The sequence below is a fragment of the Rana temporaria genome, chromosome 2 (genome assembly GCF_905171775.1).
Source record: "Rana temporaria chromosome 2, aRanTem1.1, whole genome shotgun sequence".
NCBI lineage: Eukaryota > Metazoa > Chordata > Amphibia > Anura > Ranidae > Rana > Rana temporaria.
The window spans coordinates 137,378,748-137,400,729 of record NC_053490.1 but is presented as its reverse complement, the minus strand read 5'-3'; the positions used below and the strand labels follow the sequence as shown (position 1 = coordinate 137,400,729).

At 42.8% G+C, this 21,982-nt stretch overlaps 1 protein-coding gene across 5 annotated transcripts in view; it reads right to left on the bottom strand.

The window, feature by feature from the left end:
- Positions 1-21,982, bottom strand: part of KMT2D (lysine methyltransferase 2D) — a 212,813-nt gene that overhangs the window by 126,074 nt on the left and 64,757 nt on the right. For 3 of the 5 annotated variants that reach the window (XM_040341168.1, XM_040341169.1, XM_040341170.1), the window contains exons 11-14: positions 20,412-21,274; positions 8,068-8,187; positions 3,637-3,747; positions 3,440-3,544 (exon numbers count right to left, since the gene is read on the bottom strand). In XM_040341168.1, the coding sequence (XP_040197102.1) occupies positions 3,440-3,544; positions 3,637-3,747; positions 8,068-8,187; positions 20,412-21,274 (1,199 nt within the window). Of the gene's footprint in view, positions 1-2,222; positions 3,416-3,439; positions 3,545-3,636; positions 3,748-8,067; positions 8,188-20,411; positions 21,275-21,982 lie in introns of those variants that run through there. The other 2 variants (XM_040341171.1, XM_040341172.1) reach the window with 2 other exon arrangements.

Genomic DNA, 21,982 nt, shown 5'->3' with positions numbered 1-21,982 from the left:
AGATAGTTTAAACGCCAAAGTTTCTGACGCCAAAACCCGAAAAGTAAGCAATGTTTAGTATTTAAATTCCCAAGAAAAAAACTAAATTTTTCAGTGAAGAAATTGTGACATTTTGGCATTGATATTAAAAATATGACCAATCATGTTAAAAAATAAAATAAAAATTTAAAGTGGTTGTAAACCCTTTACAACCACTTTAACCTACAGGTAAGTCTAGATTAAGGCTTACCTGTAGGCGCAAGTTATATCTTCCAGACCTGCACGGTCTAGGAGATATTTGCAAAACGCTGTACGGTGATTTGTTCTGCGCACGCTGTGCCGTTTCTAACTCGGGTCATGCAGTGAGTGGAGGCTCCAGACGTCACAGTTCTCCGGCCAATCACAGAGCCGGAGTTTGTGGCCCTGGAAGGGTGAAGAATGGCCGTTCGCTACTCGTGAGAAAGACGGGGACATTGTGGGCTTCTGCGGCAGCTAAGTGTCACATAATGCCCATCAGGGTTTACTGCCTCTTTAAGGATAGTGATCATATGAAGAAATGTACCATCAAATAGTTGTTTGGTTCCATTTTAAACCATAACAGAGAATGCCCAAATGGCCTTGATCAAGTTTACATACCCTGGAATGTTTGGCCTTGGTACAGACACACACAATGTAACACACATGGGTTAAAATGGCAATTAAAAGGTTAAAAGGCTTTTTAAACTGCAATTAGTGTGTGTATATATAGATAGTCCATTTGTAAGCTCTCACATAGAGCCACAAAGCAGGTTAGATATGAAGCCATGGAGAGCAGAAAAGAACGGTCAAAAGACCTGCGTAACAAGGTAATGGAACTTCATAAAGATGGAAAAGGATATAAAAAAAAAAAAAGATATCCAAAGCCTTGAATATGCCAGTCAGTACTGTTCAAATCACTTATGAAGTGGAAAATTCAGGGATCTCTTGATACCAAGCCAAGGTCAGGTAGACCAAGAAAGATTGCAGCTACAGCTAGCATTAGAATTGTTCAGGATACAAAGAAAAACCCACAAGTAAAGCTCAGGAAAAATACAGGCTGCTCTGAAAAAAATTACCAGAAAGAAGCCTTTGCTGCACCAATGCCACAAATAAGCCAGGTCACAATATGCCTGACAACACCATGATACGCCTCACAGCTTCTTGTACACTGTAATCTGGGGTGATGAGACCAAAATAGAGCTTTATGGTCACAACCGTAAGTGCCATGTTTGAAGAAAGGTCAACCAGGCCTATAGCGACAAGAATACCATCCCCACTGTGAAGCATGGTGGTGGCTCACTGATGTTTGGGGGTGCGAGAGCTCTAAAGGCACAGAGAATCTTGTGAAAAAAGATGGCAAGATGAATGTAGCATGTCATCAGAAAATATTTGCATTCTTCTGCACAAAAAATGGGCATGGGACGCTCTTGGACTTTCCAGTACGACAACGGCGCTAAGCACAAGGCCAAGTTGCGTTGTTTCAGCAGAAAAAATGTAAGGTTCTATAGTGGCCATCACAGTCTCCTACAAGTTCACCTTTACAGAAAATCTGTAAGGCAGCAGTGCCCAACACCTGGCCCACGGCCTCCTCTGAGGTGGCCCACGCCTCCTGATCTGGGAGGGCAGGTCGGCAAGCCCAGGGTTCCTGACCCGCCACCCCTGAGCATCAGTGTGAGGAACTGAGCTGGAACTAGAGGGAGCACAGCAGATGCTTCCTGTATTCTGTCACAGGCGGAGTGATACCAAATGTACTCCGCCTGCGATACAGGAAGCATCGGCTCTGCTCTCTACTGCAGCCGCATGCATCCTCCAGGGCTCCTGTAACTCTGATGTGAGTGGCAGGTCAAGAACCAGCCAGCAGTACCCACCACCAGCAACAGCAATACCAGCAAAGCAGGAGCCACCACAAGTACCAGCATAGCAGGACTCGCCACCAGTACCAACCCTGGAGGACAGTCGGCAGTAACAACCAGTCATACCCGCCTGGGGTACAGCAGCAGCCAGCGATACCTGCAGGAATCCCGAGTACCACCCGCCAGCAGTACCTGCCAGCCTATTAGATTGTAAGCTCTTCTGAGAGCAGGGCCCTCTTAAGCCTCTTATTTTTTTGTATTATAACTGTATTGTCTCTCTTTTATATTGTAAAGCTCAGCATAAACTATATGCACTATATAAATCCTGTATAATAATAATATTAATAATCGGTACCAGCCAGCAGTACCCACCCTGGAGGACAGCTGGCAGCAACAATCAGCCATACATGCCTGGGGAGACAGCAGCAGACAGCGAAACCTGCAGGAATCCTGAGGAAGAAGTGAAGGTTGAGGTCAGTTGAGGTGCAGGTACTGCAGTGCATCAGTGTGAAAGCAGCCTTAGGCCCGTTTCACATGATCGCATTTAAACTGACTTGCGTCAGTTTACACCTGCCTATCGCCAACCTGATCTGCTTTAAAAAAAAAACACAGGAGGGGATCCATCCCCTTCTGTCTGGGTAGATTGGGTCAGAGGGCCCATAGAGTAGAGCGGGCCGTGTCAGTGTCTGCTCTGCATATGCAGAGTGGACATAGACCTGTCTGCCCACTCATGTCATTGTGGCGGTTACCAAGTCGCTATAGTGGCCCTCGCTCCTCAAAAGGTTGGGCACCCCTGCTGTAAGGTGAACTTACACTGGATCCCCTTCTCATCCTACCTGGTCATGCTAACCTGCAGTCCGGCGATCACCCATTCTGACCAAACGCATTCCTACATTACCAGTCCGGAATCTTAAATCCCCATGGCTTTTTCTGCTCTTCGCCTGCGGTAACATGCCAGGCTAAGAAGGCTCTGATTGGTCGGTGCCGTCGCATTGGGCAGCGCCAACCAATCAGAAAGCTCTTAAACGTACTTCCTTACGAGGTACATTTAGGAGCTCAAGCTGTGGGGGGGGGGATTTCCAAGCCCCGCACGGTGAGGCAGCTATACAAGGTCTGATAGCGGGAGATCGCCATGCTCCAGGTCAGTGGGACCAGGGGGGTGAACTTACCCTTTAATGTCATTAAGCCACTCTGGGGAGATCTCAAATGTGCAGTTCATGTAAGATGACCAGAGACTTTGCATGATCTGGAGGCATTTTGCCAAGATGAATGGGCAGCTATACCCTCTGCAAGAATTTGCGGCCTCTTAGAAAACTATTACAAAAGATTGCACGCTGTAATGGATGCTAAAGGGGGGCAATACGCAGTTATAATAACCAAGGGCATTCAGACTTTTGAACAAAGGTAATTTAATTTGTTTACTTGTTGCCATGTTTTGTTTTTTCCAATTGTGCCATTCTGTTATGACCTAAAGTTGAATATGAATGCCATAAGAAATAAAAGAAATGCCCTTTGCCTGCTCACTCAGGCAAGCTCAGCTAACTTTCAAAATGGTGCGGTGCAAAAAAACATTAGCAGTTTCTTATTACCTTGCTGTTTACACAATATGGGTGATAGCACTGAGAACACTGGGAACACGCCAAAAGATGCCCTTCCGAGCCGCGTCCAAAGCTGCCACAAACCACACACATATCCTAGGAATTCAGACAAAAAACAAAAAGTTAAGACACACTGGTGCTACACACAAGAAAAAAAACACAGAAATACTCTGAGCATAAAGCCTCACCTGCATGAGTACAAATTTGTCATTGTTGGAAAACAGCACCACTGTGTTTTGCATGGTATCATCTTCCTCCTCCTCTTCTTCCTTGCCAGGAGAACTTTCAACATCTGCCATCTGACCACACATTCAAATTAGGATACATGAGATAATACAACATAATGCAGCATCAAAACAGATTAGTCATTTTGCTAAGGTGATTTTGTTTTTAAGCCTTATGCACACCGGCCATTTTAACCACTTAAGCCCCGAACCATATTGCTGGTCAAAGACCAGGCCACTTTTTGCGATTCGGCACTGCGTCGCTTTAACTGACAATTGCACGGTCGTGCGACGTGGTTCCCAAACAAAATTGGCGTCCTTTTTTTCCCCCCAGAAATAGCTTTCTTTTGGTGGTATTTGATCACCTCTGCGGTTTATTTTTTGCGCTATAAACAAAAATAGAGCGACAATTCTGAAAAAAAAATGATTATTTTTTACTTTTTACCATAATAAATAACCCCCAAAAATCGGTACTGCGACATTATGGCGGACACTGTTGACACATTTTTGGGACCATTGGCATTTTTATAGCGATCAGTGCTATAAAAATGCATTGATTACTGTAAAAATGCCATTGGCAGGGTAAGGGTTAACACTAGGGGGTGGGGAAGGGGTCAAGTATGTTCCCTGGGTGTGTTCCAACTGTAGGGGGGGGGGGTGGACTCACTAGGGGAAATGACTGATCGCTGTTCATACATTGTATAAACAGACAGTCAGGCATTTCTCCCCTGACAGGACCGGGGGCTGTGTTTACACACACAGCTCCCGGTTCTCGCTCTGTAATGAGCGATCGCGGGTGCCCGACGGTGATCGCGACCGCCGGGCACGCAGGAGTGAGCGGGGGACGCATGCCCCTAGTGGCCGATTCGAGAGCCACGGGCTCTTGCGCAGGAGAGCCGACCTGCCGTCGTAGAACTGCGACAGCTGGTCGGCATGTAGTTAAACACTGCTTCTAGAGGCTTCTTGCGGTCTTTTTCTGCCTCCAAGTGCCCCTCAATTTTAGCATGCGTGTCCATGAACAGTGGCGTTTAGAGGCCGGGGGGGTGGAGACACACGCGTTTCAAAAGCAGCAGCGTTATGGCAGAAAAAAAAAAAAACACGCCTAGTCACTTGTAAATGCGCACAAGCATTTCCATGCCTAGAATAAACTAACCACTTCAACACCGGGCCAATTCCGACACTTCTCACATATATGCAACAAATCAACATTTTGCTAGACAATTACTTAGAACCCATTTATATAATTTTAGGGCTGTGGAAATTAAAGATTAATTAATCGATTCTTTGATCGGTACTAGTGGTGCAACGGATCGTAAATGATCCATGATCTGAATGGGTAACCATATGTGGATCGGCAAAACCATGTGATCCGGAGCTCCGCTGCTGCCTCGGCCATAGGAAAGGCCGCGGCTTTGGCCTAGCTCCCAGAGCGACGGGCATCTTTGTCTACCCGGCAGAAGACCTAGAGAACAAAATTGTTGGTGTTGCAATTTGTTTTTTGCCACACGATATTTGTGCAGCGGTTTTTAAAACTCAATTAAAAAGAAAACCAACAATGTATTGAAATTTAACACAACAGAATTCCAAGATGTTTAGTAAAATATAAAAGATCGTAAGGCAAGTAAATGAATACCATGGAACCGCGCCAAACTACAGTACCTTAAAAATGCCATAGGCAACGCTTTATAAGCCACAGGTTACCAGTGGAGTTACAGAGGAGGTCTGGTGGTAGAATTATTGCTCTCATTAGAACATTTGTAGCGATACCTTATGAAATATATATTTTTTTTATTCCAGCATTTCTATGATTCATACAGTGCAGAGACATTCTCTGCTCACTCACAGCTGTGAAAAAAAGCCAGCAAATGTTTATCAACAACCCTTTGTCTGCAAATGAGGTCAGTTAAACCATTTAGTTGCCGACCTGCCGCCACACGACTCGCCATACTGGTACGTTGGTTCGTGCACTAGCTTTTGCATGCACGCCGCAGGTGCTCACCCTCGGACTCTGTCCGCCGGCTACCCGCGATCGCGGGAAAGAGGCAGAACAGAGATCTGCCTGTGTAGGAGAGAGAGAGCAATCAACTGTTCCTAGTGATCTTGAACAGCAATCTCTCAGTCCATCCCCTTGACAGTTCGAAAGCACCTCCCCAAACATTATTTATATTTTTTTTTAACAGAGACCATAGAGAATAAAATGGCGGTTGTTGCAATATTTTATGTCTCGCTGTATTTGCGCAGCGGTCTTTTCAAACAATTTTTGGGGGGAAAATACACTTCAATTAATATAAAAAAAAAAAAAACACACAGTATGGGAGCGAGCGATGACACCAAAATGTTAACACACCTGCTCCCTATTCACACCTGAGACCTTGTAACACTAATGAGTCACATGACGTCGGGGAGGAAAAATGGCTAATTTGGCCCAATTTGGAAATTTCCACTTGGGGGTGTATTCAGTTTTGTTGCCAGCCATTTAGACATTATTGGCTGTGTGCGCGTTATTTTGAGGGGACAGACAATTTACACTGTTATACAAGATGTACACTCACTACTTTGCTACAATGTAAAGTGTAATTTCTTCAGTGTTGTCAACTAACACAATTCTGCATTTCCCCCTGCATAGGGCGCGCACGTTCCGGCGGCGGGCTGCTTTTGCTGCGACTATTCACAGCAGAAGCAGATCTGTGGGTGCCAGGCACTCAATGTCCTCTGGCACCTACAGATCATTGGTAATACAGACAGAACAGGGATCTGCCTATGTGAACAAGGCAGATTGCCATTCTGACAGGACCACACTGTTTACACAAAAACACTGGCAAGGCACAGTTAACCCTTTGATCGCGCTAGATGTTTAACCCCTTCCCAGCCAGTGTCATTAGTACAGCAGCAGAGCATAGGTTGAGAACCAGTGACACCAACAGTGATCAGTATCACTAGTTCCTGCAAAGTGTCAAAAGTGTCAGTTCATGACAGACTGTCTGCCGCAATATCGCAGTCAAGCTATAGTCACAATTACAAGTGTGTAGATACTAGAACATTTGCATAAACCAAACAATATACGCTCATTGGGATTTTTTTTTACCAGGAACATGGCAAAATACATATTGGCCTAAATTTATTTAGAAATTTGGTTTTACATTTTTTGCTAGACGTGTTTTAAAGCAGAAAGTTAAAAATGAATATATAATTTATGGTTGGACTTTTTGTTTATAGCACAATAAATGCAGTGGTGATCAAATACCACCAAAAGAAAGCTCCATTGGGGGGGTGGTTTATAAATCTTGTTTGGGTACAGTGTCGCACGACCGCATAATTGTCAGTTAAAGTAAAGTAGTGCCGTATCGCATAAAATCGCCTGGTCATGAAGGAGGGCAAATCTTCCGGAGGTGGAAGTGGTTAAGTTTTTCCAGTTTGAGAAAACACGCTGAAATCCTCTTTACTTACCCTTGCAAAACCCACTGCCAATGTCATGTTTTTTGTTTTTTTTAGCCAGCTATGGAAAATGCTTTTTAAATGATCTTGAGGTCAAATAACACCAATGAGAGAGACACATCCCACAATGTAATATTCTACTGCTTGAAATGTTGCTTAGGTTTCTTGAGGGTATTTGATGCCCCAGGAAACCTAAGCAACATTTTAAAGGCTAGTAATCTCAGAATATTAGTTATTAGTCTCTTCTGTAAGAAAAAATCAGTGTTCAGATAGAGCCACTATTTTGCCAGTGTTGCATGAATGTCACTCCCATAAGGCCCTTTTGGTAGAGACCATGTGATTCAATGTCATGGCTCAGGACGTTTGAGAGACAATGTATGTAATTTAATGGATACAAAAACAACCTACATTTTGCCGTAAGGTGCTTTTCCATTTAAACCAAGTCTGCTATTAGGGCCCACACTAGGTAGCAAAAACAAAAAAAAAAAGCCAAAAAGCTTGTTCAGCCGCCCGAACGCTCCTCTCAAGAATGCATTGGTGATGGGCATTTCTTCGGCCTGTAAATGCTCCTCTACAAATACTACTGCAATTGCCCAAATGTGCATGGACAAACAGGTGAACATCAAACTTCTACCAGCTGAAACAAAAATGACAAACATCTAAGCAGCATTTTTTATGCCCAGTGTGCATGAGGCCTTAGGCCCCATTCACACTTATGCGACTTGTGTGCCACAGAACAGACTGCAATGTAAACCCTCAAAAGTTGCATGAAAGTCGCATCTGCATGATCTACATGCGATTTGTGTCCGACTTTGTAGAGCAAACAAGCACGTTAGTCAAATTCGCACTCATCCAAAGTCGCATCAAAATCAGATCAAAGTCGCACTGTAAAGTGGCAATGGAAGTTGCACGGACTCTTAAAGAGAATATTCGTCAAATCAGAAGTTTAGGATTTCTCACCGGCAATGTCTCAATGGAAGAGGTTGTGGATTTTAACCTTGATCTTCCTCGCCCTCGGCTGCTGCCAGCACCACTGCCTCCACGAGGTCGCCTTCTTCCAGGAAAGCTGCTACTTCGGCCCTGCACAAAAAGTACTCATTAAATCATGTGTTGCTGAAGCAACATCACAATAAAAGAGGGTAACAATTAAAAACTAGTCTACCATCTCAGCAATTTAGGCTCGGACCAGCGTACCTCAAAAAGACACTATGCAACAAAAACCAATAAGGGAAAGGCCCCTATGCCTGGGTTCACACTGCCGCGACTTTAAATCCAACATCCCTGCGCGTCTTCATCGCGGCTTGCATATGACTTCAACAGAAGGTATTGAGGTAGCGCAAAAATCTTATTCCAAGTCGGAGTAGACTTAGAGTCACACCGATTAGAACAATTGCATTGCAGTCAATGGGGTGTGACTCGTCACGTGATTTTGAACTCTGAAGTCGCATGAGAAGTCGCGGCAGTGTGAACCGGGGGGCAAAGAAAGGAGGTACCAAGGTGACTAAAAAGTAAACAATCTTTATTAAAAATCATTTAGATTAAAAGTAGTGAAAAATACACAATCACAAAAATGTAATCTCCACCCACCATTAAAAATTGACAAACATTGTCAGTGAAAATAAAATCATGGAATTGGGACAAAAAATAACTGATAAAAAAATAGTATATCACCTAATGCCTTTAGGATTTGTCTCAATATTCCCAGCTCAAAATTAGAGCCACAGATGGGCGGCCCGAAGAGTGAACAATCGTAAAAAGATATCTTCGTACATTTGGCATTTACGAGAAAATCCAGACAGTTGGCCAACAAGAACTTTTTTTACCCCCAATTTCCTACAGAGCTTCCATTTTCAACTGTCCCTTGGCTCCAAGATGAGACTTTCATTTGCTTTGTGCCAGTAAAAACTATGGAGTCCTGTGCAAGTCTCTGCAACATACGCGCTCCTGTTCTACGACTCTACATGCAGCGGTTCAGAGCGATGCATACCCAGCCAGCAAAAAAGATGCAGAGCAAAAGTCACGCTTATCTTTTTTCATAGCGGTAAATGACAACAGCAAGTTAAAAAAAAATTAAAATCTGCATTCTTTTGCTTCAAAATTACTTAAAACCAATTAACTTTAGAACAAAATGGTGGCAGTTGCAGTTTTGTAATGTTGCACAGTATTCGCTTTTTGGTTCATCAAATCAAAATTTTCAGGGGGGGGGGGGGGAACGCACTAAAATTTATTCTAGTGTGCACAAACAAAATAACTTTTTTACAAATGCAACCATTTTCTGTTCAGGCCAATTTTGACGTTTCTCACATACATGTTGAAATCTGCATTTTTTGGCCATTAAAATTACTTAGAAATCCACCCTGGCAGGATGATGGCATTACATATTTTCTGAAAGTAGAGGCTCTGGAGAACAAAATGGTGGCTGGAGCAATTGTTTTATATTGTACAATATTTGCTCAGCTCTTTGGTAAATGCAAACATCCGTTAAAAAAAAAAAAATGTGCATTTATTATTTTTAGTAGTAGGTGCCTGTAAAGCATTGCACCAACAATCAGCAGATTGCCAATGCCATACAGGTCTCCTGCAGTCAGTGTATCCGCTTGCCTGTACATCTCGTACGGGTAAGCAGATATTGCCTGACAGAAATGCTCAAAGAAATACCACAGCGCTCAACAGTGCAGTGGTAGTTATTTGAGAACTAAAATCCAACCGCCGTTAAGGATGTCAAGGCTTATAGTTCATTCACACAGACCTTTGTGTATGAATGACGTGACTGTGTGGGCCCCGAGAAACTTCTCCCTGTACTGCTGTCAGGGGGAAGGGGGGCTTCGCGGTTGGTGGCTGCAGCACTGGGAACATGTTACACCCTAAAATCAGGTGGAACATGTAACATGTTCCCAAAGGTAAACATTTAAATGCGTTTTAGAGCACACAAACACAATTACCATTGTGAAAGACTGTTGCACCAAGTAAATGGTGACAAACTACTGAACCTAAATTTCTACATTAGGCAATACCTAAAAAAAGCTTTTACGGGTTACCAGTTTATAGTCAAACGTGAGCTCTTGTTCTAGTATTTATCGCTCTTACGCGGACAATCACGGCAAGATCTCACATGTGTGACACAATCACAGTTTACCTACGCGAGCAGGACATGCGTGCGCTCCCATTTGCATGTGAGGAAAAGGAGTGTTTTTTTTTTTTTTTTATTATTACATTTTTTTACACTTTCTTTTTTACTTTATTGCCATCACAAGGAATGAACAACATCCCTTGTGATAGCATGGTCAGTGACAGATACTCTTTATTGAGAGCAGGGTGGATACAAAAGTCAATTAAAGAAAAACTTTTTTTCTTATTTAAATCTGGTGACTTATTTCAAATCGATTTTTTTTTTATCCAAATTTTAACAAAAAGAATTCCGAGTAAAAATCTATGTAAAGATAGTTTTCTATTTAAGATACATTCATAATTGAGTTTATTCAGCATGAAATTAAGCTTGGTTATTTAGCATGAGGCTGAATATTCTGCAATATTTTCATTTTTGGTAAACTCATTCAATTAATCCAAGCTCTGCAAGTTGAGATAACAAAAAAATATTCCTTTATTGCATTGTTTTGCAAATCTATGTACACTACAAACTGTACGATTGAATCGATTCGGATATTGCTGTTTTAGTATTTTAAACAGGAAACCTTCATTTTGTATGACAATATTAAAAGATTCTGGACTACCAGCAAGAATAAGTCATTACATTTAAAAAGCACCTGTCATTTTAGATCCATCATGGCAGCGCCTGTCGGGTGGCATCCACTCACCTACTACCACCACGTATGTCCCTCACCTTGTAGTGCCATCCTATTAAAGTGAATGGGACTGTCGATGAGTCAACAGCAGGTCAGAGGAGAAGCTGCGGGACAGAGATGACAGTTGCTCTTTAAAAATGATTTAAAAATCGAGCTGATTTAAATCAAACCATTTTACTAGTGATTTAAACCAAATCTACCTTGATAGTGAGCACAGGGGTCTCCAAGATCTCCGATCACGCCTCTGCTCTCCAAAGCATCCGATCAGAGATCAGTTTGATCAGAGGCTTGCCTTGCTGGCAACTGCTAGTAATGAAGTAAAAAAAAAAAAAAAAAAAAAAAAAAAAAAAGTGCCAAAAATCCTTGTCACTTCCGAGATAGCTTGTTACAGAGGAAAGGGAAGGAACAGATAGATGTTCTTCATCTGCCTGCAGCCAGCATGTAATGGTCCAGGGCTCCCAGTGGAATGGGAGAGCTCAGGAATGGCAGAGGCGGCAGGTTCTTCCACTCCCTGTTAAAGCGATCAAGCAGCTGTAGAGCTGCTCCGATAAACTTTTATAGTGAGGCCCATTATCAGCTGCACATGTTGAGACTGCAGCTGCAACCCAAGGACGTATGGCCATATCCTAAGAGCTGAAAATGGTTAAAAGATGGTGCTGCATCATGTAAATATGTCAACATTTAGGCTGCATTCACACCTGAGCGTCGGTCGTTCGGTCGTTTTTTTGGGCGTTTTTTTTTTGGTGTTTTGTCGCGCGTATTTGCATACAGCGTCGTGCGACGTTTTTGTACTTCGGCGTTTATTTTAGCCAATAGGAAAAATGATCATCTTTTCATCACTTGTTGCTATGTTGGTAGATTTTTTTAATCTTCTGCATGGGCGACAAGTTCTATTTATTAAAGCGACGAAACGCCCGTAGCAAACGCCCGTTGTCGCGTGATACGCTCAATTCGCGCGTTTCCCATTACTTTCTATGGGGAAAAAAACGCTCAAATACGCCCAAACCGCACGATACGCGCGACAAAAAAAGGTCCGGGACTTGTTTGAGCTTCGCGCGACAGGCGTTTGGGCGTTCAGGTGTGACCAGTCACCATAGGGAATAATGTTAATTCTCCCCTCTGGCGTTTGTGAGCAGTGCGCTTCAGGCGTAAAAACGCCTAGGTGTGAATGGGGCCTTAAAGCCTCAAAAGATGCACATGTGTGAAAATGTCAAAAAAACTATTACATCCAAGACGGCCCATAGTCTTTGCAGGTCATCAGTTTAGGATCAACTGTGAATTATGGCCCTAGAATTGCTGCTCCAACGCACTTGCAGCAATAACCTGCCTATGTGGCGCAATCACAGTTTATATACACATACGCAGCCTGTGCACGCATTTGAGTGTGTTGATGAATTTGATAGACTTGCATTTAAAAAAATAAATAAATAATTCCATTTACCTGTATCACTATCACAGGGAGGTCCCAACAAGCCCCCTACATGATAACATGAAGAGACAGGTTCCCTTTATGCAGACATTAAGGCTCCATTAGACCCCCAACATCTCCCCTGCCCTCCAAATGCAGGCTTGAGCTTGATCTACTGTATTCAGGTGCGCGACAGCTATGAACCCAGAAGTTCGCTAAAAGATGAATCACTGATTTGAGGGCGCACAGAGTGGTGTCAACGATTTGAGGGTGGGCACAGAGTGGCATCACTGATAGGACTGCACTGTAATCAGGGCACTGATGATCAGTGCCTAGATTACCTATAAATGTCTCCCCTGTGAGGAGATACCGTTGATCAGCTCTCCTCGCCTCACACTGTCACAATGTGAGGCGAGGAGAGACGATAAAATGGCATCTCCTTTTTTACATGTGATCGAATAATTGGACACAGCCGATCACATGGGTAAAGAGCCGTGATCGGTTTGTGCGACTGCGGCAAGACTAGGTGATGTCATATGACGTCGGCCCAAAATGAAAGCTGACGTTGGGCGGAAAAATAAAAATGCTGATCAGAGTCCGATGATATGCACCAGGTTGAACCTCTAATGGTATATACAGTATATCTCCTCGGTCTGTTACTTTCAGAGTGGATTAGAAATTTTGTTATCCAACCATATAGCTGTTGATTTATATTTACCACAGCATATAGATATATGCATATAAAATTTTTTTTTTTTTTTTTTACACACTTCGCATATTAACTGGATTATACACAAAACTGAGGCTTTTATCAGATTCATCGATTGAAACAATAAAAATCGGCCAACTAATTGATTATGAAAATAGTTGCAGCCCTACGAGTCCAACGTGGTTGTAAACCCTTGCAATCCAGTTTTTGCTACAGGTAAGCCTATATTAAGGCTTAACTGTAGCTACTACCTGCACGGTTTAGGAGATATCCCCTGTATCTGCATGTGCCGTCATCGAGTGTACAGTTACCGGTGGCTCCCGTGCGCAGCGATACCCAAAAGCAACGCCGGGAGCGATGAAGCTGGCTGGTGCCGTGTACAGGCACCAAAGTGGGGGGCTTCGATTTCAGGCAAGCATTACATAATGAGCTAGTATGCCATGCATATTACTCATTATGCCTTTGTCTTGCAGGTCTTTTTTTTACTATGTGGGTTTACAACCACTTTAAGAGAAAAAACAGTCACATGAACGAAACTTACCGTATTTTCCGGCGTATAAGACGACTTTCTGGATGCAAAAAAATGCATGCAAAGTCGGGGGTCGTCTTATACGCCGGGTACGGTCTCCGTGCTGCTGCGAGCGTCAATGATTTAAAAGACGCTCCTTCTCCTCAGTGTGTTTTGTGATAGGCAGAACACAAATCTTCCCAGCAGCGCCTCTGTTCTGTGTTCCTCCTATCACAGATGCCTTCTCATCCTCGGACGTGATGAGAAGACGTCCGTGATAGCGGAACACAGAAGGCGCTGCTGGGAAGATTTGTTTTCCGCCTAACAAGACAGTCTGAGGAGAAGGCGCGTCTTTTAAATCATTGACGCTCGCAGCACGGAGACTGTCATCGCACCGCACCGCCTGTTAATCAGAAAAAAATGGAGTAAATGCACCGTTTGCAGTGATGGCACAGAGAGGGGGCAAGTGATGTAATGGCACAGTGAGATTTGAAAAAGCCTGTTTCTGTCAGCGGTTCTGGCTACCCCTCAGCTTCCAGAAAGACTAGTAAGAAGGGGGTAGTCTTATACAGTGAGTATATCCCAAAACCAACATTTTTCCTGGAAAATTAGGGGGTCGTCTTATACGCCGGAAAATACAGTATATAAACTAAAACACCAAAAGGGAAAATCATACTCTATATCACTACCAAGTGAAAAAGGGCCAGTTTGCTTATTTCATGGCTTTACTGTGTACAAATAGGAGGTCTTTATGGCAAGGTTATGTTTGGCAATCACATAATGTACCAAGAAGGTGTTCTTGCCGTTCTGGTAAAATCTCCCATCTAAAAAAATTGTCTAAATTTAAAAAGCAAGAATTAAAGAATTTACAAAACAAAAATGCTGACCTGGAACAGTTATGTACATATGAGGTCGAGCTTGCACTAAGCAGTGAAGGGTGGATAAAGAGGACAGCCCTGAAAATATAGTGCAAGTTTGTTTTTGTTTTTTCTGAAAAAAGTAAAAAGGGGGGGGGGGGGGAGACATCTTACACTCTCCTCAACCACCCCCTCCCCCTACTGTACTTACCACTGTTGGGGATAAGCTTAGTGTCCACACAGTTGGTGTAGTGGTCCAGAAACTTGAAATTCCCATTCTTCCCCTTCTTTGTTTAGGGCTTCCGGGACAGATCAGTGCAATTCTGATTGGTCAAAGTGGTCACATGCTGGCACTGTGAAACCCTACAGTAATACTGGGAAGAGCAGCAGGAATTTCAAATCCCTGGACCACTACACTGGCTGAGTGGGCACTTGCAGCTCCTCGCCCAAGAAGGGGGGGGGGGGGGGGACACCTTTTCGTTTTTGAAAAGGTTGAAGGGTGAACTAAACACTTTACACATCGAGGGCAGTTCTCTTCATCCTTCTTTGCCTAGTCACCGACTATGGACAAGCATAGCCTGATGCATACATTACCTGTCCATTTACTCCCTTCTGGTCAGTAAGAAATACATTAATCACTTAACTACTTGCCGTCGCCGCACCGTCATAATACGTCCACAAGGTGGCTCTCCTAGGCGAGATCACGTATTATGACGTCCTACCCTTTAGCCGCCACTAGGGGCGCACGCGCGCCGCCGGAGGCGCGCGCACGCGCCCCCCGCTCGCCCCCGACTCCCGTGCGTGTGCCCGGCGGGCGCGATCGCCGCCGGGCACACGCGATCGCTCGGTACAGAGCGGGGAACGGGAGCTGTGTGTGTAAACACACAGCTCTCGTTCCTGTCAGCAGGGGAAATGCTTTTCTTCGGTTCATACACTGTATGAACCGAGGATCAGTGTTTCCCCTAGTGAGGCCACCCCCCCCCCCCACAGTAAGAACACACCCAGGCATACTTAACCCCTTCCCCGCCCCCTAGTGTTAACCCCTTCACTGCCAGTGGCATTTTTATAGTAATCTAATGCATTTTTATAGCACTGATCGCTATAAAAATGCCAATGGTCCCAAAAATGTGTCAAAAATGTCCGAAGTGTCCGCCATAATGTCGCAATACCAAAAAAAAAAATCGCTGATCGCCGCCATTACTAGTAAAAAAAATATTAATAAAAATGCCATAAAAATACCCCCTATTTTGTAAACGCTATAACTTTTGCGCAAACCAATCAATAAACGCTTATTGCGATTTTTTTTTACGAAAAATATGTAGAAGAATACGTATCGGCCTAAACTGAGGAAAAAAAATGTTTTTTTATATATTTTTGGGGGATATTTATTACAGCAAAAAGTAAAAAATATTCATTTTTTTCAAAATTGTCGTTCTATTTTTGTTTATAGCGCAAAAAATAAAAACCGCAGAGGTGATCAAATACCACCAAAAGAAAGCTCTATTTGTGGGAAAAAAAGGACGCCAATTTTGTTTGGGAGCCACGTCGCACGACCGCGCAATTGTCTGTTAAAGCGACGCAGTCCCGAATCGCAAAAAGTACTCTGGTCTTTGGGCAGCAATATGGTCCGGGGGGTAAGTGGTTAAGGACCAGGCCTATTTTTTTTTTACACTTTGTGTTTACAAGTTAAAATCATTCTTTTTTGCAAGAAAATCACTTAGAACCCCCAAACATTATATATTTATTTTCAGACACCCATGAGAATGAAATAGCGGCCGCTGCAATACTTTGTCACACCATATTTGCGCACCGGTCTAACAAAAACTTTTGGGGGGGGGGGGGGGCACTTTTAATTAAGAAAAGAGTAAAAAAATTGAGCGCATTTCTTATTTATTTTTTTATTGTGAAAGATAATGTTACGCAGAGTAAATCGATACCCACTCGTGGAATGGCGATAAACTTCGACCCTTAACCACTTAAGACCCGGACCAAAATGCAGCTAAAAGGACCCGGCCAGTTTTTGCTATTCGGCACTGCGTCGTTTTAACGGACAATTGCGCGGTCGTGCGACGTGGCTTCCAAACAAAATTGGCGTCCTTTTTTCCCCACAAATAGAGCTTTCTTTTGGTGGCATTTGATCACCTCTGTGGTTTTTATTTTTTGCGCTATAAACAAAAATTAGAGCGAAAATTTTGAAAAAAAATCAATATTTTTTACTTTTTGCTATAATAAATATCCCCCAAAAATATATATAAAAAAAACTTTTTTTTCCTCAGTTTAGGCCGATATGTATTCTACCTATTTTTGGTATTAAAAAAAAACAAAAAAAACACGCAATAAGCGTTTATCGGTTGGTTTGCGCAAAATTTATAGCGTTTACAAAAAAGGGGGTAGTTTTATTGCATTTTTATTAATTATTATTTTTATTTTTTTTACTATTAATGGCGGGGATAAGTTATTTTTTTCGTGACTGCGACATTATGGCGGACACTTTGGAAAATGTTGACACATTTTTGGGACCATTGTCATTTTCACAGCAAAAAATGCATTTAAAAAGCATTGTTTACTGTGAAAATGACAGTTGCAGTTTGGGAGTTAAACACAGGGGATGCTGAAGGGGTTATGTATGTCCTCATGTGTTTCTAACTGTAGGGGGGTGTGGCTGTATGTGTGACGTCATCGATGGTGTGTCCCTATATTAGGGAACACACGATCGATGACAGCGCCACAGTGAAGAACAGGGAAGCTGTGTTTACATACAGCTCTCCCCGTTCTTCAGCTCCGGGACCGATCGCGGGACTCCAGCGGCGATCGAGTCCGCAAGTCCCGCGGCCGTGGTCACGGAGCTTCGGACCGGGTCGCGGGAGCGCGGCCCCACGTGCCATTCTGCCGACGTATATCAGCGTGAAGGGGTCCTTAAGTGGTTAAAATGATCTATGGGCGATGTTTAAAAATGTCTACAGGTTACCAGCTTTGAGTTAGAGGAGATCTTTAGCTAGAATTATTGCTCTTGCGATTGTGGCGATACCGCATGTGTGGTTCCAACACCATTTACATATGCGGGCACGACTTGCTTCTGTGTGCCCCTAAAGCGTCTCTGCCCATTAAAATCAATGGGCAGCGCCTCAGCAGCAGCACTTTTAACCCTTTATTTGTCCACAAGCAGGGGTTGAAAGCGCACTGCTAGCGGGCGAAAAGCGCCTCTAAAATTAACAGTGCTTTACCGCCAACGCCCCCGCATTTTCAGTGTGGAAGGGCTCTAAAAGCAATAAAAATAAATACATTTAAAATTGTCCCTTTAAGCAGTGTTAATTTTGGCAGAAAATTTCTATTTAGTCTTGGTGCCAAGATGAAATTTTAGTTTTAGTCCCATTTTAGTCTTCTGCAATTGTTTTAGTCGTATTTAGTCAACTAAATCCCCAGTACATTTTAGCCGTCTAAAATCAAATGGGTGTAATGCATTAGTTAACATTTCTCTACAATTTCCAAACTCATTATATAATGCTGCAGTGAAAAATCGAATATAGTATTATTTATGGTATTGAGGTATGAACATTTTAGTCTTTTGACTTCTTAGTATTAATTTGGTAGACAAACACATGTTTTAGACATTTTAGTCAACAAAATTAAAACGCCGCCTTTAAGGCCATTGGGCAGAAGTGACGTTATTTCCGTCATCCAATGGTATGGAGAAGAGTGGGGGCCATCATTCCCTCACTCGACTTCCTGCTTCACAGAAAACATTGGATCATCTCCGCCACTACCGAGTGCTCTGGTAAGCGGTGGAGATGACCAGGTTGCGGTGGGAAGGGGGGTGTGGGCACCTCTCCCGCCACCGATAAAAGTGATCTCGTAGCAAATCCGCCACAGAGACCATCATTTATCTGAGACTACTTTCATCTTAGACCTTTTTCACACTGAAGGTGCTTTTTCAGGCATTTTAAGCGATCAAAATAGAGCCTCTCCAGTCACACTGGGGTGGAGCGCTTGCAGAACCCAAAAAAAAAAAAGAAGTCCTGCGAGCAACGTCTTTGGGGGTGTGCGGGAGCGGTGTATACACTATGCCACTAAAACTAGTGTTCAACATCAAAGGACCGACATCCAACAATGGCGGGTGGTCCGGAAGTGGTTAAGACCCCTTTTACACTTAGGCACTTTTCAGGTGCTTTAGCCTGAATAGCGCTTGAAAACTGCTTCCCATTCATTTCAAAGGATGCTTTCGTTTGAAGCGCTAAAAAGTGCCTCAAAAAGCACCCCTCTCCATTGAAATGCATGGGAAGCGCTTTTTTTGTAAGGTCACGTGACTTTAAAAAAAAAGTGCACCGCTAGCGCCTCAAAAGTGCTGCGAAAGCACCTCCGTGTGAAAGAAGTCTTAAAAAAAAAAAAAAAAAGAAGAAGAAGAAACTACCTGTTGCATCTGCCAGAAATCCAGATGCACATTTATATTAATAAAATGCTTTTGGAGTAAAAATCTATCTATCTAAAAGATAGTTTTCTATTTAAGATACATTCATACTTTTGTTTATTCAGCATGAAATGGAGCTTGGTTATGTTGCATGAGGCTGTATTTACTGAATTAAAATTTTTTGTAAATTAATTCAATGAATCCAAGCCCTGCAAGCTGAGATAACATGCACTGTACTGATGCATTCACACAATTTCACAGTAACCATGAGATAAAACAAAGTTCAGGAATGTTCCATTATCCCATTGTTTCGCAAATCTATGTACACTACAAACTTAATGATTGAATCGGTTCTGATATTGCCGTTTTACTAACCTGACAGCTTATTATTCTAAATAGGAAACCTTCATTTGGCTTGCAAATATTAAACGATTCTAACTACCAACAAGAATAAGTCCTTACATTTAAAGAGCACCTGTCATTTCAGATCCATCATGGCAGCGCCTGTTAGCGGGATCAACTCACCTGCTGCCGCCATGTCCCTCACATTGTTGCGTCACTGCCGCTTTACCAGCCGTCCCATTAAAGTGAATGGGACTGTCTGAGTCAACAGCGTGTCAGAGGAGGAGCTGCTGAGGGACAGAGATGACAGTTGCTCTCCAAAAATTATGATTTAAATCAAGCCATTTTACTAGTGATTTAAATCGGGATTTAAATCTTGATATAAAAATCGACTTTATTTAAATCAAATCCACCCTGATGCACTTTAAGACTTTAAAACATTCAAAAATAAGTCAGAAATGACAGCTCCTGTATTTTTATCCCAACAAGCTTTAAAAACTCAAATGTATCCAGAGTTTGCAGGTTTACCACAGCATTACCTGGCATCTTATCAAATTATTTGTGAGCTAGCCACCCCTTGAAGTCAAAAGATCTACAATTCTCAGCAACCTTGTGTGCCACACAAAAATGTTCTACACTTCACACCAGTAGGTGGCACAAGAGGTTTCTGTGACTGTCAGCACAGGCTCACTTGTATCGAAACACATACCCGCTAAGAGGCATTTTATACTTTCCTTTCAGGTCAGGCATCCCATTTCTCGAAAGGCCAACACTTCCCTGCTCCCCAGCTGCTGCAGGTATTCCACACTTGTAGGTGTGTAGAATATCTGCTCCTCCACTGAAGGCTGTGCCTTCCACTGCCAGCTCATAAGTCACTACAGGTCATCCACAGCATGTAGCAGGGAAGGCCATATAATTGACCTACCCAAATAGCCAAACACTTGTAGCAGTTGGAAAGACGCAAGCAGCAGTGCCACCAAAAAGTAGATTTACTTTTTTTTTAAGCAGGTATTCTTTTCTATACAAGTGATACTATGGCGAAAGGGTCACACTAAGTAACTTATGTTATTGGCTCAGCGATTCAACTGCTGGGTCACCTATCCGCTTCCTCAAATAATGAATCGGTACCATCACCTCTGTCAAACCAGCAAACAGCTGACTCAGAAATGTTAAACCACTCTTCAAGTAGCATATCGATCCTGCCATGTATACCACAAACACAAATTTCCCCATGTTTTTTCACCCTGCGTGTAGCCATTTGCCTCAACTTACATGTTTTACTCTTGACCGTCCTGGAGAACTCTTACGTCTTGACTTCTCTCCATCCAGTCTCCCAATAGAAGGATCATATATCAGAGAGTCATCCGTCTCTGGCATAGAGTCTGTGCACAGCCTCAGAGACCCGTCTTCCTTATGCAAGCACATCTCCATAGAGAGGGACCCGCCCTCAGGGTCAGGTGAACATAAAGCATCTGAGCCATGATAGCTACTGGTAGTATCTCCTTGGCTCAGATTGGAAATCTCATTTATAATGTCTGACTTTATGATAGTGCATCTAATTGGAGTACGAGCTCTGCCAGTAGAAAAGTCCCCAACAGCTTCTTGACCTACTGTGTTATCGATATCGAATGCTTCAGTTTCAGCCTTAAAAGGAGGCTCCTCAGAGTCGACAATCATTTCAGAATCCAAAGCAGATGGCTGCTCCAAACTATCCTCTCTTGTCCTTGTAGGACTGTAGGAAATCCCACAGTCTCCACTCCCAGAATCCATAAGATGTATGTCCTCAGTTACTGAGGTATCTACCCGAGTCCTATCGGTGACAGAAGGTATTAATGATGACGTCTTAAGAGGTGGATTTGGTGAATCCAATTGTACATTTAATGTTGTTGCTTGCGTTTTACTAAGGCCTTCTTCCTCAACTTCCATATCCTCATCTTCCACTGTCACAAGTACAGGAGCCTCCTCAGGTGATGGACAAGTATCTATAACCCTCTCCTGAGGTGATGCCTCTGCCTCCAGTGGTGGTGGACTTCTGAATTCAGTTAGCAGTAATGGAGTATCAGGAAGCATCTCTGGAGCTTCTGCTGCTTCATTGTCGGAGATGCCCAGCTCATCTTCTTCTGGTGTTAAAACATCTACATAAAGCACACAAATCTCATTAAACTCTTGCTATGGAGAATCATTAAACATATACATTTGACCCATGTAGCATAGACTAGACAAGGATTTGAGCAACTATAGACAAATACTGATGGCAAAACCATTTCAGTCACTTTTCCAAAAAGCCTAAGCCATGTCTTAATAAACATGTACGCTTAAACCATGTACGTTTCAAAATCTTAAGATATACATTTTACATAAAGTAATGGAGGGTTGTTTTTTTTTTTTTTGGTTACCATCTGCATTCCATTTGGGAGATTTCCCTTCACTTTCTGACCCATAGCCAAAACAGGTAGTGAGAGAAAATCCTAAGCTAAGGCAATGTCTGGTTATCACCACCAGTGTCACCAGAACTACTGTCCCCACTTGGTATATTTCCCCTTTATTCCTTTTCTAGGGACAAGCCAAATTTGTAGAAAGAAAGGTTGTGACATTGATTAGACTTCAAATATTTTCCTATTAGATTATGATGATGTGGTAACACTCTGTTATACACAGCTGCCTGAAATGGTTGATAAACCAAAAGAAATGTATACTGAAAGAAATCATAAAAGAGATTAGACCAACATTGCCGACTTCCTTTACATCACTTGTTGAAAAACAAAACAAGCTGAGAATGGTGTCTAGTAAATCAGAACCTCCGATTTGCATGATTATTGCTGGCCAATGGCTCAAAAATCCAA